Source organism: Strigops habroptila, chromosome 7 (genome assembly GCF_004027225.2).
Source record: "Strigops habroptila isolate Jane chromosome 7, bStrHab1.2.pri, whole genome shotgun sequence".
Taxonomy (NCBI): Eukaryota; Metazoa; Chordata; class Aves; order Psittaciformes; family Psittacidae; genus Strigops; species Strigops habroptila.
In genome coordinates, this window is record NC_044283.2 from 52,797,618 (window position 1) to 52,823,730 (window position 26,113).

At 38.5% G+C, this 26,113-nt stretch overlaps 1 protein-coding gene and 1 long non-coding RNA gene across 3 annotated transcripts in view; one reads left to right on the forward strand and one right to left on the reverse strand.

Moving 5' to 3' along the window:
• TACR3 (tachykinin receptor 3) overlaps positions 1-18,439 on the reverse strand; it is a 31,136-nt gene extending 12,697 nt beyond the window's left edge. Inside the window, exons 1-3 of the mRNA XM_030491973.1 lie at positions 17,925-18,439; positions 2,224-2,412; positions 460-610 (exon numbers count right to left, since the gene is read on the reverse strand). Of these exons, the coding sequence (XP_030347833.1) occupies positions 460-610; positions 2,224-2,412; positions 17,925-18,400 (816 nt within the window). The 5' untranslated portion in view covers positions 18,401-18,439. The remainder of the gene's footprint in view (positions 1-459; positions 611-2,223; positions 2,413-17,924) is intronic.
• The window catches only part of LOC115610451, a 125,145-nt gene continuing 116,324 nt past the window's right edge, over positions 17,293-26,113 (forward strand). For both annotated transcript variants that reach the window (XR_003992235.1, XR_003992234.1), the window contains exon 1: positions 17,293-18,768. This is a non-coding gene — a long non-coding RNA (uncharacterized LOC115610451). The remainder of the gene's footprint in view (positions 18,769-26,113) is intronic.

Genomic DNA, 26,113 nt, shown 5'->3' on the forward strand with positions numbered 1-26,113 from the left:
GCACTCATCTCAAAGCTGAATGGGCCTTAATCTACTGAAAATTACAGCAAGATTCACTTTTCTTTCTGTAGGATGAGAATGTGGCTGAAGAGGAGCTAATGGTTCACTAGCCCATCGTTCCAAAGTCAGTATTTTAGCTCTGTAAAGACTAAATATTTGGGCTTAGTTTCCACATATCAGACACAGTATATGCTGCTATATGCAGAGTAAAAAGTTAAAATCAAACCTTTATTTAATGGTGAACAGTAAAGTTACAAAAAAAAAACCAACCCAAACCACCAGCTAATGAACATAGAAGGCAACTTGTCAAACTTCATTAATTTTTTTATTAAAGTAGATCTCTCATTACTGTTATTTCAAGTAATTTGGTGTTTCTGAAGGCATATACTGTGATACTTTGCAACACAATTGCAGATGATGTTATCAGGGTTCACTTAGTGAGATTTAATGGAACAGTACCTTTCTCTTAGCTTTGAGCTGCTCGTGATATTTGTCAGATGTGTCGCCTGGTATTTCTCCTCCCCAGAGCGTAATTCCCACTATGGAATAAGTGATGCCCATGACAAGCAGTGGAAAGCAGTAAACCAGGACAATCACAATAACATGATACCTGCAATAAAAACCATAAAGCTGATAAGTGCTTTCAGAGGAGCTATACCGATGGACTGGGCTGCTGGAAGACAAGAGTGCTACTGTAGCACAAAGCATGTTTTATATTGACTGGCTAGTCCCTGGTGTCTTGAACTGCACTGCAAACTTGTTTACATTTTAATGCAAGAGCTTTATGGGATTCCTAGAGCTGATTCTGAACTTGCACTAGCATAAATTAAGAAGGACTCTAAAGTTATCATGATAAGTGACTGCAAAATAAGGTATGTTTGTCCGTAACTATCTGAATTAATTATTGCACAGCCAAGTAGCCTAAGGACAAGCTAGGCATTTTAAGCTCTGGACAATAAATGAAAGAGGTAAATAAGTATTTAAACGGTATATTTATGCAAAGGCCCTGATAAGTGTCCTGTGTTACCCAACGTACTTGCCGTGGTTTAACTGCAGCTGGTTTAAGTACACAAGCCACTCACCCACTTCTGGCCAACTCACCCCGGTTTATACAGTGGGCTTGATGTGCTGTGGTAGGGAATATCCCTTTGGCTAGTTTGTGTCAGGTGTCCTGTCTCAGCGTTGTTCTCAGATTAGAGCCGAAACACAGCACTGCAGCAGCTACTAGGAAGAAAATTAACTCTATCCCAGCAAAAAACAGGACAGTACTTCATATAGCAGATCCGTTGCATATGGGAAATATCTGTTGCCTTTGTGGAACATAGTTATCTCTGCTGATATAAGCACTAGGGAAAAAAGGATAACTACTCTTGATTCCTGGTTGAATGCCATCTTCAGATAAAATCCTAGTGAATGATCAGTGAAGAATTCCCAGCCATCACTGAGAAATATCTGTGCATGCCTCCTAAAGTGATACAAATTATGTATGACTAGGGTGGGCCCTTTCACCTGCCTGAAAGAGAGCAAAAGGTAAAATTTGATTCTGGATAATCACACAGGCTTTCAGCCTTGAACACAGAGTTCATCTTAAATGCCAATGATGACATGAAAGGGCAGATAATGTTTCTGTGGCTAGGTAACCACTTATTCCTAATTCTGCCAGAGGTAAAATAGGATATGTTGAATTTAATTGACTTTTATTCTACACTTTCAGAAACTGGAACCAGTTAAAGGTTTTACAGTTTTCTTATTTGGACTGCTATCTGAGATAAGTAATTGTTATAATGTAACAGAATGAAGTGGGGAAATCCAGCCCCCTCACGGAAGAGATCCAGAGGAAAAAGTCTGATTAGGACAAGGAGAGGCTGGAAATACTTGTTTTTCTGGTTAGGATGAAAGGGAAGCTTGCTTTGAATTTCCTATTCTATCCTCATTTCTGACCATTTCTGTCTGTGTAGAAGTAGCAATCTTAAGTGAAGCAGTGATGGTAAACATGCAGCATGGGATGGAGAACACATAGAAGTGGAAGAGAATAAATGCGTTTCACTTATCACTTAAAATGCTCGATCTTTCTAGCTTCCAAAACTTGTTCTATACTTCTCAGTGATCAGTTCTGTTAGTTATTCTGCATGCAGAGTATCTGCATGATACTCTACAGCTTTTGCCAAGTCCATTGCAAGTGTAGACACCACCACACACAAGTTTAAAAGAACAAAAGCTTACGTAAAGTGCTGTTTTGGACCACCTGGCCATGCTACATAGCAAAGAGTTCTCCCAGGCATCACCTTGGTTATGGAGTATAGGCACTGGGGAAAGGCCAGCAGGAAAGCCAAAGTCCATATGCTCCCAATGACCACCTTGGTAGCAGTTGCAGAGAGCCTAGGTTTCAAGGGATCAATAATGGCCATGTATCTGTAAAAGAAAGCAAAAACCTGTGCATAAGAAACTTTCAGAGATTAGGACGTATCTAGAATCAACCAAAGCTTAGGTTTGGGAGAAGGATAAACGCAGCTATTTGTCTTCCTGGAGTTCTGATGGCATTGTGCTCTGGGTGGTTCAGCCCCTATGAAGGCTGGAGGAAGGTTCATTGAATATTATTTTAAAGCTGTTGGACACCTGGTTAACCAAATGTATAACAGTAGAGCAACTATTTCTCAAAGAGTTATTTAATCCTGTTGTTGCACAACCTGATTGAAAAGCAACAATAGAGCTGGATCCTCTGTTACTCTGCTATATAGTATGGGGTTTATCTCTAATTAAAAAATTTACAGTCAAGCTGTCAGGATTATTAGTCATCTGTCCAAAAACTACAGGAACCTGATAAGTCCACATGCATCCATTTCAGTAAACATAGACTGTTTTTGGAACATCTGCCAAAGAGCCCCACACCGCAACTGGTTCATACAGAGATGGAGAGAGGAGCCATATGAACATTTCCTTGGGTAATGTAGAAATGATAAAAGCACCAAGAGAAATAGATGCATAAAGCATGAAAACACCTCACTTGCTTTCTCAGTTCCTGTGTTCTCAGGTAGCATAGCATTCTTTTTGCAGCTCTGTAATTGTATGGGAAATTCATGTATGGTGGTGACTTTAGAAGAACATGCAAAAAATAATTTAAAATTTTACTCTAATAACAATTTAAAAGCTTGGGGGAAAAAGGAGCAACAGGAAGGCAACAAGACAGTAAAAGAAAAGCAGTTCTCGTTTCCTTTCTTTCAACCTCTATTATAGATGCAAGGAACAAGGGAGACAGAAATTTTGTGTCTTATATACTCCATATCACATTTTCACATTTTCTTAGCAAGACTACTGCTTTGATTTCTGGGCTAAACTCTGAATTAACATATTTTCCACCAACTTCCCTGATCACATGATTTTGTTTTATAGAACAATGACCAAATAATGACTTGCAGAATCATTAATCATATTAATTAAATAGTAACGCTATTCAAAATTTTCTCTAGTGTTAGGAGAATGCTGATAAGTATCAGCCAGAATCACATTTAAAGAAATTTTTATACTTCCATAAAATCAGGGTGATTTTGGCTATATGCATGTCCATATTCTGCTACCTGATATAGCACCCTGAATAACAAACTACATGTTCTTCAATCTGACATCCTAATGTTTTCCAAAACAAGGAAATCATTTTTACACTAATATTTTGCTTCAGATCCAGAGGGTTCTCAAAGTACATTAAAAAATGCTATTATTCATGATTGATTCCATGCTGATTTTGAGTTAATGTAGGAGTTAATAGATCAGCAATTTAAATCAAGAAATTTCCATGGAAATATTCAGTGTATCTGTGCTTATTCAGGAAACTGAATCTGAATGAAGATCTGCCCTTCTGCAGTCATTGGTAACATTGATATTCTACACTGTGTTTCCAAGCCATTGCTTTTCTGAGATCAGAATTAAAATAGCAATGATTTAGAAGCAGCTCAGGAATAACCAGGGAAGGAAACTAACAAAATTAAAATATTATTTTCTGTGTTTCCTTCTGTTTTTGTTTTGTTTTGTTTGTTATATTGTATGAAAACACCTGAAGCAGGTAGGAAATTGGGATGAGTATGAAAACCAGCTTGAATGCTTTACCAGTGAGAATTTTCCAAATTTCTAGGAGAATGCCTGGCTCAGTTTCAACATTTTGTCATCAGCCATGGGGATTAGTACTAATTCTGAAAGAAGCAAACTCACTGCCAAACAATCATAGCCCATATACTTTCACAGTACATGTCCAGTTATCTGATCATCTTTGACAAGATTATTGGAGTATACCAGTGATCATAAATATCCTCCAGTCTTCATGCCTGGCAACTGCCCTCATGCCTGTCTGTTTTCAGGTTTTAAATACAGTTAGAAAATTAAACTACACCTATTCCAGCCTACATGTGCAGAGAAAATATCTTCAGAATTTTCCAGTATTGCTGCCCTCTGTGTCATTTATACCTTATAAAGGAATTGCAATAAGTAAAAGATGTGCTATGACTTTTCATCTACTCTTTCTCTACATTTCTACCTCATATAAAGATGGATTGGGATGAATTCTGAGAACATTTTCTGTATGGAAAATTACAGAGATAGATAGTAAGGCATTGTGTGGCAGGACTGTAGAAAAAAAAGCACTTTGTGTCATCAGGTTTTGTAAATTTCATGCTATGGTTGAGACTTTAGTTGTTGCTGTGAGGTTTAGAAGTTATACAATCAGTTTAATTTACACTCACAGAGAACAAATTTTTTTGCAGGCAAGCAAGCATAAATTAGTAGATCCTATTCCAAAGTGACATAATCTGTGATTATTGTTATTTTTCTTGTCTATGTTTGTCCTTTTGACATTCATAGACAAAAAAATTTCGAGGCCATTCATGATTTTTACTTTTTGTGTTCTCATCTTCTACCTTGGCTTTAGATCATGAGAAACTTTCTTATACTGTTAGGTTACTGCTTGGGTCTGTGCTTGCAAATCCAGGCAGGATTTGAATTGAAATCCATTGAAATCAGAGGACAAGTTACCAATGATTTTAATTAATCCTTTTTTGGGATTAGTAAGTTGTGTTCTGCTGCAATTAGAAGAGTAGCAATCATTTAAAATGGAGGGTGCAACATGTCCTGATTGTTACAGTACACACTATATTCTAGGCAGACTTGCCCAAGATTTTTCTGTATAGGCATTAGCTACAAGACAATAACAATAATATTCATAAGATAATGCTCCTGATAACCATTTGTGCAAGTAATCATCTGCATACATGTTTACCTGCTATGGAAAAAAAGTTTCATTCAGGATATTCCTGCTTTTCTGAAATTTTGTACTTGAGAGATGCGTAATTGCAGGAAAGATATTTGGTTTATGAAAAATAACTCCATTTTAGTTAACCATCAAATATGTGATAAATCCAACATCTGCCATCTTAGAGATTCTCAACTTCTAGTAGACATGATAACTTTGCTAATATCTTACAACAACCAAATGCTGTCAGAAATAGAGTGATCTAAAACAATTATTCATTTTGCATTGCATTTACTACACTTACATATTTTTTTCCCACAGGGTAATTAGTTCCCCTCTCCTTTACCTGCTCTTTTGTTTGTTTGGTTAGTTGGGGATTTTTTTCAGCTAAACCAGTACTCTTGGTATTACATATTAACTATGACATAGTTTTGAGTGTCTTGACCCAAGAAAGCAGCGGATCTTATGAAAATATACCTCAGTTGGACTGTTGCCCTCTACCCCCTAGCTCCCTCCTCCAAAAACCAAGTACAACTTGGTAATGAAGATAAATTGGTAGTCATAAGTCCTGTATTTCAAACTGAGCTAGCTTGAGTGTGGGCTGCCAGATACTGTCCAAAATGTGACTCCTAAGGCATCTTCTTCTAGCCTAGAATCATTCCTTTCAATTGTTAGTTTTCTTCAGATTGTACATTGACATTATTTTATGTGCTATTGCCAGATTTCTATTATATTCACATTATTCTTATTCCCAATAGGCACCAGCAGCAATTCTTTTTGGCTAAGATAAAGTTCTGTTGGTTTATCTTCCTGTCTGGTGACTGCACTTTAAAGATGTGGATTGTTTGTGTGAAATTACTTTTACAGCTGTACTGATGGAAATTTTAACTCTTGGCTGGCTGAGTAAGTCAAAGGACAAGGATCAGATGAAAAGCAGGCTACTTGTCTTTCTTGCTGAGTGATAAGCCAACAGCCTAGCTTTCGCACAATATAGATTACAAAAACATAGGAGGCAATCATTCTAACAAACAAATGGGGAGGAGGTGGAGAAGCCTTGACCACTTCCTCAGTAATTCCTTTGTGCAGGAAGAACTTAGCTGATCAGAAAGTATTGGCAGCTCTCTATTACTGAGCCTTTGCTAAGAAATTTAATTTTTTTTGATGTGCTAGTTCATTAACAATTACAATGAAGTATCTAACTTGTTCCCTAAGTGGCTTTTCTTGGAAACAAAATTGCTAAATTAACATAGTAAGATACTGCTTCATAGCTGCAGTTGTTACTCAAATTTGCCATTCGAGTTTGGTAGCAATTTCCTAGAGAAGCCATCATTGCCATAAGTAAGGATAGTGGAAAATGTGGAATGACTCTCAGTTGCAGGTTAAAAAACACCTCCATGGCTGAGCTGTCTATGGTTATTAATCTTTGCACCCAAAAGAAGTGCAGAAGAAAGTTGAGTCCTTCCTGCACTGTTAACTGTCATTTGCAAATGAGCCATAGCTACTCCTTTCTATCATTTTGTTTGCTGGAAATGCCATCTTGCCATTACTGGTACCTAAGGATGGTAAGTTTGGTGGTAAGGTGGTAAGTTTGCTTGTCTTTTTAGGCTCAACCTGAAGGAGCAGTAGCTATTTTTTTCAGTTGGCCCTTGTCTTTGATCTCTGTCTATTTTGGCCAGGGTGTTTCCATCAGGAATGAAAGCTCCTGCCAGCACAGGCTAGAAGTTACATGCTTAGGTGTTGCTCAGAAAATTAGTGAGGTGAGGAGGTTAAGTATGGGATAATGTGTATGTATGATGCAGGATATTGCCCCTGTATATTCCAATTACCTACAGCTGACAACTGTTGGTCATCTTTCATGGTGTAGCTCTGTCATTAAGGCTCATTTCCTTATTCTGTTTGATAGCCTTTAATAGATTTTGTATGGCAAAGTGCCAGTCACAAGGGGGAGCAGCAGACATGCTGTCTGAATTGTGCACTAAATGGTGCTGAACATGGTGCAGAAAAAAAGGATTGTATGAGTAGGCCAGGAGTGAAGGGGAGAATGATGAGGTACAGGATACAGAGCAGAAGCAGAAGAACTGAGGCTGGGAAACAGTTTGCTGAATGCAAAAATAGGAATTGAAGTGAATCAAGAATAATGAGAAACTAATAGGAGAAGCAAAGAGAGCAGAAATGTAGAATATTAGCAGATAGAAATTGGGTTGAGAGAGGAGAGAATAAGAAAAGAAACTGGGGTGATGTAAAGGCAAAAGACGTCTGAGAAAAATCAGCCCTACTGGACCAGAGATTCCAAGGTAAGCAGAAAAGCACAATGTTTTGACAGTGGGATTCTTTTTGACTCTGAAGGTGTATGAGAGAGAACTCCCAAAGAGTTGTTTCTATCTGTGATCAGGCAACCATAAACTGCATGCAAGGGGAACAAATGGACTTCTCTGGTGCTCTGGTGTCATCTGTCTTAATTGCTCTTCCGCTTCTCCACTGTTTTTTCAAGTGGCCTGAACTTATGCAGTCCTTCTGAAGACAGTGACAGTGGCAGTGCTGAGGCCCTCGTAGGTCCACCATGTTCTGTGATATTTATACACAGACCTTGGACCTCCCCACACCTCTGACTCTAAGCACTCTAAAAGATGGTAGGCATTTGAGCTGAAGGAGGATTTATAGTGGCTACAAGCAACTAAAGACTTGTTACACTGCTGAAAAGCATTCTGTAGCCACACAAACATTATTCGGTGGGGTACTGTGCCAATTTACTTTGCAGTCTTTGGATGTTTACTGTTCAGTCAGTCACCAAGTTGGAGCAATGGGACTCCCTGCTGAACAAAGCGCTGTGAACTCTCACTGAAGTCATTTGATTTCAGGATCGGACTTCTAATGTTTACTCATTCCAGTGAGAGCTGCTGAAAATGCCTCAGATAGCTTGTTCCACATAGTAAAGCAGCAATGCTGAATCTAAAGTACAACAACTAAAAAGAATTTACTTGTTATGCTCATTTATCACAACAAGCAGAAACCATTATTACCGCATCCAACATAAACACTAACCCTTGGAAGATAATTATAAGATGGAATATGCACATTTAGAAATTTAGAGATGTAAATATGTGCAGGTTGCTCCATCCCTGGCAGTGTCCAAGGCCAGGTTGGACAGAGCCTTGGGCAACATGGTCTTGTGTGAGGCACTCCTACCCATGGCAGGGGAGTTGGAACTAGATGATCTTAAGGTCCTTTCCAACCCTAACTATTCTATGATTCTACGATTCTAGGTAGACATTCAAGCCGACATTTGCAAGAGTGTGGATTATTCAACATTTGCACCGTGTTCTATGCATTACTCTAAAGCATTTTTAGGCAGCACTTTAGTTTCATCACAAGAATCATTAGCGCATTATTTTGTTTCCTGTGATTATGTTACATCCCACTGTCACTATTTTTCTTTCAGGTTTGTCTTGTGCTAATCTTTGTCCCCAGCTAATTACTACCAAAGTCAGCAAGGGTCTTTCTAGTGAACTTAGTGAGATATGAGTCAGGCTGCAAGATATAATGGCGGTGCATCAAGGTGTGCTTGCTGTAGCACTCTTCCTTCAAGACTGTTTTCTTACCTGCCTGGATCAGAATAGGTCTGGTTTCCTTCAGAACTGTTCAGTCTACAATTTACTGTTTATTACTTGTTTCTTGGGCTGATCAAATCAAGAAAATCTGGTTTTTTTTCTGAAACAATAATAGAGACAGTCCTCATTTGAATAACATTGATAAACTCTTTAAGCCAGTGGTTATAATGACAGCATGTAGCTCTGTTACAGTTTACAAATAACATAAAAGACAAACAGCTGGTCCTATAGAAGTCCTGTAAAAGCTTCTGAAGTTTGTGTATTATGGTCCTGATAGTAGAAAAGATTTTTTAAAAAATCCTGATTTATCTTTTTGTAAAACAGCATACACTGACTAATACAGGCAGGAAAATCTTCCCTCCTTAACACATTATTTAGAAAATTGTAGCAAAAATATGTAAGAAAGACATTTTAAAACCAAAATGATGTTCAAAATTGGATCCTACAAATGCCCATCTGGAGACACAGTTGGAACCCTTTAATCATTCTAAGTGGTTTGTTTCACCTGCTTACAGTGTGTTTATAAACTAAAATGGGGGAAAAAGAAATCAATTCAGCCCCAGATTATAACGGGAAATTAGGACTTGACAAAGGAAGAGACTGAGAGAGAATCATAATGCTTGCATATAAGTGGCTCATCAACGATAGACAGCAGAGTGCACTTCCTCTGGGAATGCACAGAGGCTGTTATTCCCTCAAAACAGAAGCTGGTTTTGAAACTTTGTATTTGGAATCAACTGGTAATTAAGAAACTTAGGTAGGGAAATTGCCATGATTCCCTGCCCTTATTTAAAACATTGTTGTGGAAAAATCCTAGAAAGGTCTCTGTAAGGTAGATACAGTAGGCTGGAGAGGATGAACTGTGAGATTTTAGAGGCATTTTTTATATGGTGGAAATCAAATCTTTAACTTTTGCATTTTTTAATCTTCATCTTGTTTCTGCTAGTACAAGGCTCCATCTTTTCTTGTGGGAGTAGTCTGTATTCATTTATTTAAACTGACTTTCTGTGCAGGAAGAGTGGTTATGGGCATTTTTGTAGGACTGTTGAGTAAGACTGGTTTTGGTGGCCAGAAGGATCTACAGTGAACAATGTTGCTGTTACTCAGTGATCACCTTAAAGCTGACAACATGAAGAAAGAGTGTAGGACAGATAAACAAATGCCTTGTACATATGAGAGATCAATGGGCAATGTCCCAGAGGGATTGCTTTGCCTTGATTTTTCCAGTGGCACAAATGCTGTTCTTGGCGAATGGCTGTCATGCTCTGAGCAGGGAGAACACTGCAGCTTTTCTGAAATCAGGACTAGCCCCCAATGCCTTGCGTTTGGGTACCTCTTAACAAAAATCTTGGAACAGGAATATTGAAATTCTTCAGTATAGCTGAGTTCTCATAAACAGTGCAATGCTTTCTAATTGAGGAACATTTTGGTAACTGACAATGGGCTATATTTTTATAAGTATGCTATTGATTTTACACAATGTTTTCAATACCTGTGCATATTGATAGAAAAGGGGATAACACTTTTCTTTGATCCGTCTCATAAAACAATGGACTAACTGATTTCCCGATAGAAGGGCTTCTCTTCCTCCTATTCTTTGAATATGATCTATCTTGACTATCAAGGGTCAATATCCTTTGCAGTGTGTGCAAAACCAGCTCCTTCTACACAGACTCTACTACTAAGATGTGAATAGGATCAGCAGCTACTCACTGTCACTGTTGGAATACCTTGTTTAATTCCAGAGCATAGACTACAACCCACTCTGTTATTGCCTACATTTCTGGCACTGTCATCTGAGTGGCTTCCTTCTTGTTTCTGCAGTTACTTTGAATAATTTTAGTTTAGGTAAACACAAAAATGTGAATGATAGAAATTTCTCTCCTAGCTGATAAATCAGTCAGAAATACATGCATATGGACAATAATATTAAAACAAACAAACCAACCTCAAACCCGAAAACACCCAACCCTTGACTAACTTTGAAAAGTACTGCAGGCTAGAAAAAGATGCTGTCTTTTATCCTGATCATTATAAGTTTGTACCACAGCAACAAATGAATTATTTTTCCTCTGTCTCTGACATTCTGAATCTTGTAGTCATTGCATCAGGATGTTCTGCAGAAACTATTTCACCTCTTTTCTCAGAAAGAAAGAGAATTGTCAAACCTAGAAAATCATTTTAGGCCCCCAAGGCATAAAGAGTCCTTTACGTTTCACCTCTTGATTTTTGAACCCTTAATGCTCTCCTGTTCAACATTTTATCTATCCTCTGAAAGTAATTTTCAGAGGGCAGCCTAGATACTGGAATCCAGAAATATGATGTGCTTTGTAGAATCATAGAAGGTTTGGGTTGGAAGGGACCTTAAAGCTCACCTAGTTCCAACCCCACTGCCGTGGGCAGGGACACTTTCCATCAGACCAGGTTGCTCAAAGCCCTGTCCAACCTGGCCTTGGACACATACAGGGATGGGACATCCACAACTTCTCTGGGCAACCTGTGCCAGCACCTCACCACCCTCACAGTGAAGAATTTCTTCGTAATATCTAATCTGAATCTACCTTCATCTTCATCTCAAAATACATCTTCATCTTAAAATACAAATTGGAAAACACAGAGAAACAGGGAAAGGATTTCCTATGTGAATTCTGTTGTTTGACTGGCAAGATAATAATATTATAGTAATAATTTTAAAACCATACTTTGCATTTTTCCCTTCATAATATGCAGTGACCAAGGCTGATTCATGAAGTTATGATTATGAAGTCATCCATTACTTTGGAAAAAAGCGGTATTGAACTTCAGTTTGGGGGTAGGGCAGGTAGTGTTTTGCGTAGTTACGGGACACCAGAGGCAAGTAAACCTAACTAACAACAAAATGGCATACTGTGGAAAAAAAAGCACGGTGAGTTTACAGAAGCTTCCTTCATCCATTTCTTCAGATGAAAATATTCTCAGATACAAGGAGTTCTCGCTGGGGAAAATAGCCTATAAAGCACTAGAAACCTGAAAAGAAACTCACCTAGCTTTTTGTTTTTGTTCTTCCTCTGCTAATACATATCTTGCTCCAGTCTTCAGTGCAAATTATGTCTTACATGGAAGCCATTTACTTTGAGACAACAGAATCTGACGGAAGGGGAGTGAGAGAAGACCCAAAGGCTGCAGTTCCATTTGGGCTGATCTCTGTGCAGGGGATAGCAGCTGGCTGGGCAATGCAGGTTTCCTGCCTGCCATTGATTCAACCTCCTCTTTTCACTGGTAAGCCAAGCACAAAACACTTGGTACCAAGCACATGTACAAGATTGCAAGTACAGTTGTACATCTTTTGCGGATGCCACTACCCTATGACCACGATATATGCTCATGCACTATGCACTCCATATCCTAACCTGTCAGACATATTTGAGATCATTTTTTCACATACACGTTTCCCTATACTTCAGTGTTTCTGAGCAGACAGAACAGGTAACTCCCAATTCAGATAATGTTATTCTACATTAAAGATGGTCACGCATAGTTTGGCAGGCATATCAGTTTAAAATCTTTATGGGACTTGAAGGCCTTGAGCAATTTGTTCCAGGAATAGGAACTCATGCAGAGACAGATATCAAAATGTATTCTACTGGGAAAATAATACATTTTTCAATGGCCCAACTTCCTACTTGAGAATTTCAGTAACATTCATTTATAGGGCTTGTGATACTAGTTTGTGATAGTAATAACAGCTCTTACAGCATACACTTGAAAAGAATGAAGAGCCTAAGTGATATTTTGAGGATCTGAGTATGTACATATGATGAATTTGATAAATTGAAACCATGTGTTTATGCCTTTTAACTGTCTTCTGTTATGAGCTTGTATTATATTACTTATGCTGGAGTCTAACGAGTGTGTAGAGGGATTATTAACAGCCATCTCTAACTGAACAATGTCACAGAAAAACAGAAAACTGACCCAGTATATGTAGGCTTCTGTAGACATATTAGAAGTCTAAGAAATAAGGTGGGAAATTAAAATGACAAGTTTTGAACAAGGGTAGTGGTGTAATAGGTGTACTAGAAACTAGGTAGGAGGAAAGTAACACTGTAATACTGAAGTTCATAAAAAAGGAGATTGTGCAAGCAGAAAAGTAAAACTGAATGTCAATATAGTTTAAAATCAAGTCAAGTAAAACAAATGTATTAATGAATAATGGTTTGAAACTCCATGCTTGACTGAAAGAATAAACTTCAGGATGATACACTCAGCTAATTCATGGCAATAATGATGATATGCCGAAAGAAATTAGAAAGGCTCTGATAGCAGGTAATGCAATAATAATAGAAGATATCAGCGACTTCTGTGAAAACATAAAATACATTCTTTGTCAACATTAATGACGGACCTATGGAGCATCTACAAGAGGAAGCCCAAAGTAAAGAACAAGCTTTTGAGCTGGTCCTTAACAGTGTCTATGGTCAGGCTTAAATGTTATTATTCTTTGAACAGTCTCTTGATTATGGCTGGTTTTAACATCTCTGCAGAAACAATAAATGCCCCCAAAAGGTGCTATGGTAGTGTTTCATTTAAAAATGGGAAACTATAAAAGCACAAGGAAGGTTATTAAAAAGAAATGAGAAGGGCAACCAAAAGGAAACAGAGACTGCTAATTACAAGAATCAATCATATTCTGAAACATGGAGATTCTCTAATTATATAATCTTTCATTAGTGAAGGTTAATTTGATTTTGAGTCTGGTGTTCAGCAAAGTGAGTGTAGGGGTGTTGGGAAGGAGAAAGCTGGGCCCATGACTGTTGGATTCTGAATCTCATTCTGCTGCACATTGTTTGATTATTCAATTTTTCAATCAAATTTTTAAAAACATCCATCCTGATGTCAACATGTTATCCATGTCAAGATTGTGATGCTGTGTAGCCATACTTAAGTAAGCTGTCTGAGATACCAGAGGTAATATACCTGTCTTTTAGCTCTAATTTTAATAGCCTTGTTCCTTTTAAAAACAGAGTCGCAGACACAAAAAAATATCATTCTATCAGAAGGATCAGAAAAGGGGGAGAAGATTAAGTTATTATTGAAATCATAATTGGACTTTGGGACATGATTAAGTTTTAAGTTTTAAAAATGATGATTTACTTTGATAACTTTGTGATTTGAAGTTAATTGTTGAACTTTCATTATTAATGGCAGCAAATTGTAACAACTCCAGAGTTTTCATCAACACATGAGGAAAGTTTTGTGATTAAAAAAAAAGTGCATGAAAGTGGAATTCTCTTAGTTCTTAATATTGGGCTGTATTTTATCATTCTACTGCAACAGGTCTGACTCTGCAAGTAGCTGAACTGAAGAATGGGCTGGGAATTTTGCAAAGTATAGGACTAAGGTGGGTAGCGTTTGGCAGAATCTGAACTTTCGAAAGGATTAGGTTAAATCCATCATTTTACTCTTTCTTTTTGTAATAATTTGTTAAAAAAAAGATTTTATGGGTCTTTTGATGTTATTATGTTGATCCATACAGTAAGCCTTGTAGGCTGTTTTGCAGTAATGCGGATCATTAGTGCATCATGAGTGTAATATTATTTACATTTGTATGAAATATTGGCATATATGTGTCATTCTTTTCAATAACTTTGGCATATAAATAAACGTAATATATATGTCATAGCTCTTCAAAGACTAAAAGTTTGCTTGCATACTAGGAAGAACAGAAGTGGTAAAATGTGAATAGGATCAGCAGCTACTCACTGTCACTGTTGGAATACCTTGTTTAATTCCAAAGCGGTTGCTTTTACAAAGAGTTAACTGGTTGAAATGAGGAAATCTTTATGGAGTTGCTGAGAGAACAATAACTGGAAAAGTCATACTACAGATGTGCTAACAGCAGGAAAAAAATGCATAAAGATTCACTAAGTACTCTACTGAAGGCATCTTATTTTATGCTATATTGCTACATTTCTGAACTTCCACTTTTACCACCAGATATTTGCAGAGAATTTCTATGCCTACACACAGAACTGGTTGCATAATGAGGCAATCTTGGGGTTGGAAATTAAGTACCCAAGTACGTGAACTATCTCTTTTGCATACTAAGAACTGGTGGGAAGGGACAGATGGCTTAAATCCTGCTTAAGTTACTGCCTTTAATATGTCCAAGAACAGTACCATAGGAAGTAGTCACAGACGGAGTTAAGACACATGACCCTTTAGGGTAATGGCCAGTGGCAATGGCATACTGGCTCCAGAACTATCCCCTATTAGGTTTCTTAGGCTATTTTAAAAGCTTATCTCCATAATGTAGCTAAAGGAACTATTGCACTGGAAGCAGTGTAACTGTGGTACTGCGCAGCATGAGGTACAGAAGGTAGAATGAATGAATGCCTTTGAAACAGTAGAGAGTAAAATCTGTGCTGCTTGGTACTTGGGCTGGTTTGGTTAAAGCTACCTGTGACATCTCTGCAGTAGACTGCAAACAGCCTGTTGGAAAAGAAGAAGAAGGCAGGGAAAAAAAGACCATCAGTAAGGGGTGGTCAGAACTGTGAATAAACCCACATAAATTTGAGTCTATGTTCAATGACCAGCTGGTCATACAGCAGTCTCAGATACTTTCATCCTCAGCTTTGGATGAGCACACTCCACTGCAGGAACCATCTACTCCATGGAAATCAGTGTCAGTCCAGTGCACACAACTTGGCCTACAGAATCAGATGTGAAAGGAAACATGTACTACCTGTGACCTCTGCTCTGTGATGTTTAGATTCACAATGACTCATTCATACTGTGTGAATGTTTGAATGTTCTAAAATGATCAATGGAGCATATCACAACATACTTTTTAGTGAGTTTGAGTTGCAACTCATGACCTTTCAGTATTTTGGAATGTTAACAATTTCCACTACAAAATCATCTCATACAACCCCACCATTTCTGTTCCCTCAGTAATTTTTTTCCTAATTTGTGGCTTTTTTTTTTTTTTTTTTTTTAATTTTAAATGAACGTGAATGTTTAAGAATTACTTCACTGGGTCAAAACTAAAGCACAGTGTCCTGTCTGAAGCACTGGCTGAACTTTCACAGAAATGGGAACTGAAGTCTAAAAAAAGGTCCACCCAGTAGATGTGTGCCTTGGAATACAGCAGACTGTACATCTAAGGACATTCCTTGGGATTCACTTTGACCCTCAGTTTTCCTCTGGAATCTGCAGACTTGTTCTGCAGTAGAAGCCAGGAAATGGTTAAAGGTGCTGACTACATCAGGCGTGATTTGGTATAAAAGGAAAAGGAATAGCAGTGTTAATAGGGAAGGAGGGCTAGACTGCTCTTCTGTTTGTTTTACAAGACGCTCCTTGGTACTACAGAGAGCCCACCTAAACACAGCCGTGGCACTGTTCACTGTGCTCTCACAAGGGAAGATTTTGATATGCCTTGAGGGCAGGTGAGCTTGAAGATGTGGAGGGGTAGAAATCGTGATTTCTTCAGGGGATTGTCAGACCAGAAATAGATCAAAGTGAGCAACAGTAGTAATTGATTCACTTCTGAGCATCAGTGTCTCACATTGCTAAACCAAGGGAAACATTTCTAATACATTTGTATTTGACCATTGTGCTTCAGTCAGTGTGGAGCAGAGCTACTCTTTACTTACTCTGGAAATGCACCCTTTGGATTCCCAGGGAACTGTATTCATCTTTGTTTCCAGTTTCCCAGCATAAATTTATGAACTTTCAAAGTGGTAAGCACTACATCTCTGTGGATGTTTTTGCCAGAGCAATGAAAATCCTTACCAGAGCACCCAGGTAACTGCTCAGATAATGATGTGATCAGCTTCAGTAAGAACAGTTAAATCCTCAGCATCAGCTAAAAACCTTTTATCTTTCTGAAGGCCCAATAGAAAAGCATTATTATGAACCTGTCCACAGCATAGACAAGAGGTACAACAACGTTTCCCAATCTTTGCACCTGGAAATGAGAAATAACGGTCCAGAAGGTGGATTGAACCTCATAAAAATATTAACTACCATCACCAGAAAGTGCTGCAGTTTTGCCAAGTCAGTTCAGGCAAGATGCATAATGTGATTTGAATATGTAGAAAGGAGTTTTGTGAGTAATTTGAGTGCATTGCTAAAAGGAATGAAAGATCTGAAGTACAACATGATCTGTTTTTCTGAATGAAAATTCAGGAATTCATGGGATTTCTAGAGCATGGGGTAAGTCATCTCTCCCGTACAGCAAATGTGAAAATTATCATAAAGAAAGGAACATTTCCCAGGGAAGACTCACAGCACCTTCTGAGAAATGTGGTACATCAAAGCATCTCTGTTGGAAATTGGAAAACTACATCTCGCCTTTACTCTATGGAGACTACAGCTGTCCTATTCTGTTATTGTCAAGAACACAAAGGTAAATTTTTTTCCTGTCCTGTTTTCTTTCACAGTCACAGAGGCTTCCTTTGCCAGAAGTAATCAGAAAAAAATCAAGCACTTTGAAACTATGTTCTTACCAGACCTCTGGATATGCACAGATGGCAACGTAAATGGTCTCATTAGTTAAAATCAGGAGGAACCAAGTAGCTCAGAGCTGTCTGTGGGAAGAACTATTAAAAACAGAGTCTGAAGTGATTTCTGAGGAGGAGGCAAATGCCTCTGCCAGCTGCAAAAATACAAAGAGGAAGGAAATTTGAAATCCTCTCCCTTCACACACTATCTCTACAACTACTTATCAGTATGAATTAGATGACATTGACTGAGGGACAGATATTGTTTTCACTGGTGGGGAAGCAAAACCCTGAACAATGGCTGCTGTTACTGAATTAGTATTAAAAGATGGAGCACAAAGAGCCACTGAAATCAAACAGAGAGGAAATGTAAAAGAAAATGAGTGAAAACAATGAAAGGCTAAAGGAGAAAGACCAAAGACAGGGAGAAAAACAGTATGTTAGGGAGAGAACTTAAAGAAGTACAGAGGAGCACAATCAATGCCCTATTGAGGGCTCTGCTTCTCATTACTTTATGATTGTTTTCTCTGTGTTTTTATTTCAACAGGGAATTTGAACTTGATCTTTCACCCTTAAACTTTTCCTTTCTTTTCTCACCTGTCCACAGCTATCGCTGTCATGGAGTAGATGCTGGCGAAGACAGCTGTGATTGGGAAGAAATTGTGGAAGCGGCAGTAAGCCTCTCCAAAGTACCACTCACTGTGCAGTGCGTAGATGAAGTTGATGAGAGTATTGAAAGCAGCCATGGAGGCATCGGAGAAGGCCAGGTTCACCAGGAAGTAATTGGTCACTGTCCTCATGCGCTTGTGAGCCAGGATAATCCAGATGACAATGAGATTTCCAAAAACAGCCACTGCCACCACACCACCGTAAGCCAAAGACCACAGGGCAATGCGCCAAGAGGGCTGCACAAACTGGTTGGAGAAGTTGGCTGCTGAGGATGCCAGAGGGGGAGAAATGCTTCCAGCTGGTGCTCCCAGTTCCTGTTCCCAGGGATCATCCACTGCAGCAAGGCTAATATTCCACCTGCTGCTCATGCTCATGTTCCAGTTGGCTGTGGGGACAGAAGTCATCGTGGATGTTCCTCTCCTCAGTTCCAGGAATGATGTGCCTTTCCCACCTCCCTCTCCCAACCCACCAATAGCACCACGAACACGTAAGAACAGGAAAGAAAGAAAAAAGTGAGGCAGCACAGCAGGCACTGGGAAGGAGAGACCTGTCAGAAAAGCTTTGGCTACTTTGTTCAACTGTTAGAAATGCCCTACCAGCTGAGTCTGGAGAGCTACCTCTGGGTAGAGCAGCATCCTATTCCTCCTCTGTACAGCCACCTCTTCTTTTTGATTTTGCTGAAGGAGAAGCAGACTGGGAGCCAAGGCACATTTTATAGGCTTGTGAGTTCCCAGCGTCATGAAGGGAGTGGAGCAATAAGCTCCATCAGCTGGTAAGATAACACCTCTTTCTCTCTCTGTTTTCCCTCCTCCCCTTTTATTTCATTCATTGAGAGCAGCAGGCACTTTCACGAGCTGTGGAGAGTGCCATGGGGAAAATGAATTCTCATCTTGTTTATGTTGAGAGATTTGTTTTATATTGCCTTTATTTAAGTTTTAAAATAGTCTTTTTGCCCTGTCCTTCCAGGGCTAATTAGCTGGTTTAGTTGAATATCCCAGGGCTGAGACTGCTTTTTATTAAAGCTGTTTCCAGATGAATTTATTCCAGAGGAATTGAGATCTGCTTTTTTGCTGCTGTCTGTTATTTAGTACACACTTTCCTTTTAACCGTTCCGTTAGCTACAGGTTTGGAATAGTGACCCCTTTCAGACAGATAAATACATCCTACTGTTCTTTAATTTCACTTTTCAATCTGTAATATGTACTTGACATTTTCATGGTTTAAGCCCAGCTTAAACCACAACAGATATCAAGAAACATTTATAAAATTATAATGTGACTTTTTCTTACATGCCTGTAAAGGCATTTGCATGTTCATATGACACAGTTTTTGTTGAAACACTATGAAGCCCTAAACATAGATGTCCTTAAATATGGGTAAAATGTTAGGGGTTTGTTTTCATTGTGTCTTTGAAACAATTTTTTTTCTTTTGTTTTAATTCTTTATACTTATTTGCATTTATTCTACACTTTGTACTATTATTATTTTGAACAAACAATATTTTTATATGTGGTGATTTTTATGCTGGTAGAAGAGGGTAAATGAGGAAATGTAACACCTGATGATTTCACATCCAAGAAATCAATTTTCTCATTTATATGTTAACAACAGCTGGCATTGGGGATGCATGCTTTATGCAAGGGTTGATTGCAAGGGACTTCAACTAACAAATCTTTGTTATTCAATAGGCTGCAGTCTTTAGGGAGAAAATGTGGTTTAGTGCTGATCTGTTCCATGCTTCAACAGTTTAGAGCTACTACTTGTCATCAGCAGAGATTTCAACTGTTTCACAGGAGTGGGAGCTATACAATACCCCTATCAGCAATGACATGTTTACATTTTTTTAAACAAAAGCTTCATACAAATAACAAATATTCCTGTGTGCCACTTCTCCCTGCTGTATTTACCCAGTGGAAATAGTGCCTGCACTTTTAATTGTCAGGTCTTCACTGCACTTTTAATCTGAATGGCTGCAATTGTGGCTGTTTCTATATGCTTCTCAATTCTTACCACCTGACATGATCCCAAGCAGCAGCCCACCCCAGGCTGAGAAGCTTTGCTGAAAACCACCCTTTGCTATAGCACATGTAGAACCTACCTATGCGCTGCAGGTCCTCATCACAGGAAAAACACTGGAGTTAATCCCACAGTTCCATTTCAAGACCCAAATCTTCCATCTGAATCATCTTTAATCCTCTCCCTGGAGGCAAGTCTGAAGAAGGGAGTAGTAGTTCACACACTGTTTCCCCAACAGGCTTTGTGCCCTGTTCTCAAGAGCTCCCATAGTAAGAAGCAGAGTCAGCAGAAGCTGTAGTAGTGCTGAGCGAGTTGAACCACTCTGTAGTTAGCTCTCCAGCAAACTGTGGGATATATTTCTCTGCATTTTGGGTGTGTGTAAAGGGGACTTTGAGAAGGCAGTAAAGAATAAGCAGTTGAGTAATTCAGGTGCTCTCCTCTGATAAAATCACTGAGGGCTGGCCAGAGGCTTAGTAGCTAGGGCTCCTTGTTATATCATATTGTCTAAAATAGACCAGTGGGATAGACTGAGAGAATCCCATACCTGGGCAAAGAAGTCTGACTTGTAATAAATGATCTAAATCAGAGACAAAATCCGAGAAGTTGAATTGACTATGGTCATGAAAATCTCTGTGAGTTTGAGTGTTGAAAGGATTCAGATGGTGGTTCCGATGAGCGAGAAATACTGGACTGACTAGTTATAGCAGAGACTTGGACACTCAGCTATTGACTCTAAAAGCTTCACTCGAGATTTTGATATGGCTGTGAGTCAGAAAGCTCAAACTCAGCCCTGTGCCCTGTATCTTTCCACTCTTATGCCCAAACTAGGAACCCCAGACTCTACCCTGTTACTAAGCTGATGTGTTTTTCCCATTCCCAGACTAGCTGGGACCTTATTTCTTGCACACAGTGCTGCCAACAGTGCAGCAGAGTGCAAACATACAGGAAGAGCATACCATTAGCACATCCAGTAACTTACCCTGTACAGAAACATGAAGGATCTGCGTTTGAATTGCTTAGTCTGTACGGTTCATGGAGTCACGTCCTACTGAAGTGTTGTAAATTCTGTCTCAGTGGTGAGTTCCCCTGAAAAATGCGCAATATGCAGTAATTCTGAACCAATGCTGCAAACTAGGGGCCATATTTTGACTTTGAGAGCAGGAGTCTAATTTATTGTTTCTCTCCTCACAGGAATGAAGTTTGATCTAGCTCTCTGTCCTGGAAAATTGCTTGCCACTGCACACTGGGTGTTCTGGAGAGACCAGTCCCATGTGTCCTTCACTAATCCTTTACAGTGCTGCCAAGGGAAATTGTTCTCAATGCAGTCCAAATCACAGTGAGAAGTTAGTACAAGTCAACATCGTCTTATACAGGCAAAGCTATAGGTAAATTGAGTCCTTGAGACTTTAAACAAAAATCAGGAAGCTTTTTGTAGTCTGTGTTTGTGGTATGTCAGCCAAACCACCACAGGGGCAGGTACCCTGAGGAGACTGAGACTCCACTCCTGTAGGGAACTTTTTATACACTGTGCTTTTCTCCATCCTCTGTGTGTGAGGAGAAGAAAAAATGTCCTTTAGCATAATGGACAACCTAGGTTTTTCATTAGTCACTTGCTCAGTTAGCTGGAGGTCATATGCTATGTTGCAGCAGCTATCCAAATCTGGAAGAAGAGGTTGCCGAGTATCCGGAGCTGTTTAGTTTTGAGAAGTGGAACACTGAATTGCACAGGGAAAATGCTGAGCAACTGGATCAGCCTTCTGTAGGGAGCATTTATGATTCCTTTTGGCGATTACTAGAATAAATATTCTGTGCTCTGGCTTTTGTTCTTATTGAAACCCTAAAGGAGCAATCTGGTACAATCAATTGGAGCAAAATTACATCCTCCTCCATCCAAAAGACTGCAACAAAGAAAATAGCTTGACCTACCTTTTAGCACCTGTCTTGCTACCATTTTATTTAAGCAACGAAGTTAAGCAGCCACTAATTGGCTTTTGCCTAGAAAGGAAATCTACTTGGACAGTGAAGTCAGCTGTGCTTCTCCATCAACATTTGTATTGATTATATATGTACTGATTGTTCAGCTGAAGGTCATCAGCATTCAGTTCCTCAAATAAGTTTCACAGCAACGTTAGTGAAAGCATTTCTGGTAATAACTTCTGAGTAACAAAACTTGCCTGGCTGTGGTGAAACTTATGCAAAGGAGTAGTACAAAAGACAAAGATTTGTGTTTTTTCTTAATTTCTTGTAGAAAAATGAGGTAGTTGTAGAGGGTAACCATTCTGGTATTTTCTTCTAAAACTGATACAGGTATGTAATTTCTTATGTTAGCTTTTGGCTGTTCCAGGTTATGCATATTTGCAGTGGGAATGTTTCATTTTCCTCTAGTTAAGGCTGTACTAAATTTATAGAGTGACTGCTTTCTGGTGATCTGCTATTTGCTGTTTTCTTTTGCCTTTCCACTGATAGTTACTTTGTGCTTGTACAGTCAACTGTAGTTAAACTTGCAGCTATTAGCAGTTCCCCAAGCTTCACAGAAACACTCAAAAATGTGAAAGAAATATCCAAAGTCTGACCAGGAAAGTAGCTGTGATTGTCTATAGTTCTTCCTTTATATAGCTTAAAGCTATTTTTTCACAGTTCTAGCAAAACCTTTCCTAGTGAGCTGAGTAGAAGCTAAGCCTTTGACTTAGCATCTTGACTACAAGGTAGATTTAGAAATTATCCTATTCTTTGCTGTTTATGAGACTATGATTTAATCTTCTATAGGTCTTCTGGTATACTTGAAGTTTTCAACTGACATCACTCTTCTACTGAATTCTTCTGTGTAGGATGGGAAAGAGAGCCAGAGAATATCAGCAGCAGTGTACAAGTAGGGATTTGTAGTAAAATAGCAGCCTGCACAGCATATCTATTTAGCATGATTGCTAACTGCATCATTGTCATGTACAGAAGTTCTGTTTCACAAGATCTGTCGTCTGCAGTTCCTTTTTAATTTTTCTGTCTATAGCAATGAGGACACTGCTAGGTTTGCTTTAGTTTTTCAATTTGCTTGCTTGATTAGGCTTAGCCTAATGACCTCATTCCCAGCATCCTTCCAGCTGCCAGCTGGAAGAGATGATCCTTTAGGTGCAGCTTTCATTTTTCTTCAGCTCCTGTTCATCAGCCAGTTGTGCAAAGCTTTAGCTATAGCAGGAGAATTTTTGCAATTTAAGGATGCTCAGCACTGTCCTATTTATTGTGGCTGCTTGTTAGCATTGTGCTGCTGTCATGATAATGTCAGCCTATGTGGATTTTGAACAGTTTATTTTTATTTGTGTAGCTTAAACACAGCTGGAAAATTCAGTTTGAACTTGGTTTCTTATTATTGTTTATAAATGCAAAAGTCTTCTTCCTGGCACCAATTGAAAATGATTCTGTAGGATATGAGGCAACTTCACAAGTGAGTGAGTAAGGATGTTGTAGTAAAGGAGCTGGCCAAAACCAGAAATGTTGTATGTGGACCTTTATCATAGCTAGAGGGGGCCAGAGGGGTGGGAATAATCAGAGCCAAAGACAAGTTTTCTTCTGGAGTGTGGTGCTGAAGTGTAACTTCACTGAAATTACTTTTAGAATAAAGTGAAACTCAGCAGGTCTAGGGATGAGTTATGGGAAATTAAGTAGAAATGAAGAGCATTCTGAATTATACATAATATTCACAAAATATTTTGTGTGAGAAAACTTTGATGAAGAAAGAACCAGGAAGATTTCATCAGCTATTGAGAGTCTGACTTTTCTGATCCTTCTGAAAGGCTAAATACGTTTAGTTTCCATTTTCACGAGCAGAGGTTAGCCCTCTGTTTCTTAGCTGCTGTGCATAGGACATGACTAAAGTGGTTGAATAGCTGGTAAGTGAGGTGCTGGTGTCAAAATGTAATTTGTAGGGCACAGTTGTTCCGTGAAAAACAATTCTTATTCCTGTGCTTTCCTGGTCAGCTAGGGCTTTGAAAGGAAAAGGCATTACACAGTTTTTGTTTTTAAAAATTAAATGGATTGATTCAAGTGATTCTTCTACCCGATAATCGTATGTGGAGAGGAGATAAAGGCAGAATGAAATGGGATGTGCTATAAAAAAACATTTTCTTGGGCTATTGTGATTAGTCGTCTTTCCTGCTATTATTCTTTTTCCTCTTTAAATTCTTTGTTGCAGTCCCTGACACAAGCTGCAATGGTCTGTAAATCGCTGTTCTGTTTCTGTCTGCACAGTAAACTGTTTTAAAAAACATTTGAGCTTTATTCACAAGGCCAGAGAAGCTTTCCTGCTACACTTATATTTCTATATTCCTTAGAGGTTAAGGAAAGCAGAATAATTGCATTTTGAGGCCTTTAGGAAAAGTGCATCATTACATTTGATATCCATAACCTCTGCAAAACAAACAGATTAACCAGAGCAGATTAAGGAACAGGAGAAATTGAACATTGCAAGTAGTAGTAATAATAAAACTGAAAAGTACTATAGAACAGTGGATTATTAGAGAAAATATATTTATTTAAAAAGGAGTACAGGCTAAATTCATAGAAGTCACTGTAAGGAAGAATGAAAGGACATGCTGGTGGTAGGTTAGGTATTCATGACGATTTCTGAAGTTAATCCAGGAATACTCTGATTTCTGGCGAGTTGCTCTAAATTTCTGCCTTTCTAACTAAAGAGCAAAGTCAGCTTTTAACTTTGCATCCAAAAATAAGGTTTTAGTTTCATTTTTTATCTTGGCTATCATTTAAAATACTTCAAAGTTCCCCATCAAAAATGAGTTATAGTGGAGATGATAATGCAGGAAGAGCAGATATAATTTAGATAAGAATGAGGCTGTGAATTCTGTGTTTATCATAATTCTAGCAATAATTTGTAGTGTTGAATATATTTTCCTTGCTTTGACCATCTTATGTAATATGATGTGCTAACACCCTTTTGGGAGTCAAATCTATCAAACTCTTATAGTCAGTGACTTCTCTTCCTGTGTGCTAGAGAAAAGTATTTTCTGTGTTATATCAGGCCTGTTCAGTATTCTTGATATAGCTTAAAATCAGCGCGTTTTGGTTTTGAATAGGTGGAACAAGCTGTATTTACCTGAAAAAATAAGTAAGGGTATGTATGTTCTTAGTTAATCTGCTTTTTCCTAGAGGCAAAAGACACACGGTTGCTGAGCGTTAAGAGCACTGAACTGGGTCTGTGGAGTCCGGAGTTCTAGTTTGGTTGTGGCACAGCCCAGCTTGGAGAAATTGGTTCCTCTCTCAACTTTAGAATTCCCATTCTCCTGATCAGCTTTGTAAAGTTCTCTGAGATTACCAGTTACATAACAAAGCATTGCTGTTAAGGTTGGAAACCAAATGCCAATAATTTTGTCCCGAGCTTTTTTCTGTATGCCACTCCTTGCAAAAAATAGGATTGCTTTTTTATGTAGCAAATCACAAGACCCTTCTCCTGTTTATAGTGTCAGACTGGCTCATTTGGAAGAAAAAGAATCTTTTTGCAAATGATCTGACCTTTCTCAATAATTCAGCATGTTCCAGAAGCATTGTGAAGACAACAGAGAGGAAGGCAATTAATTTTCTGGGATGAAATGATTTAGACTATTTTTTGTGGATACAACATGTATCACCAGCTGAGTTTTGAACAAGTAGTAGCAAAGAGGGAGGAAGATGCCTGAAAGCAAAATGTGATAACTTCAGATCATTCTTTACATTCCTTACAAATTACATTATTTATTTAGAGATGAATGTAATCAGAAAAAGCCTAAATTTATTTTATGTGAAGATGGATATTGCATGCTCTTTAGCTGTGCTATGCTGCACTGTACTAGGCTGTACTATGCAGTACTACACTGTAGTTAATATTGACAAGGGTTGACTGCAAAATTACTTTCTTTGTATACTTTTTCTAAAGGGATTATTATCTTTCATTTATGAGGTGTAATTACCATATTGCTTAATCACTGGTTGATTTCTCCATTTATCCTGTCCAGCTTACTGACTGATGTTCAGTGACTGGGCTTGTAGTCATAAATTACGATGCAAAGCAGAAACTGTGCATGGCAAATGCTTTCTTGTATCATTTTCACGATTGT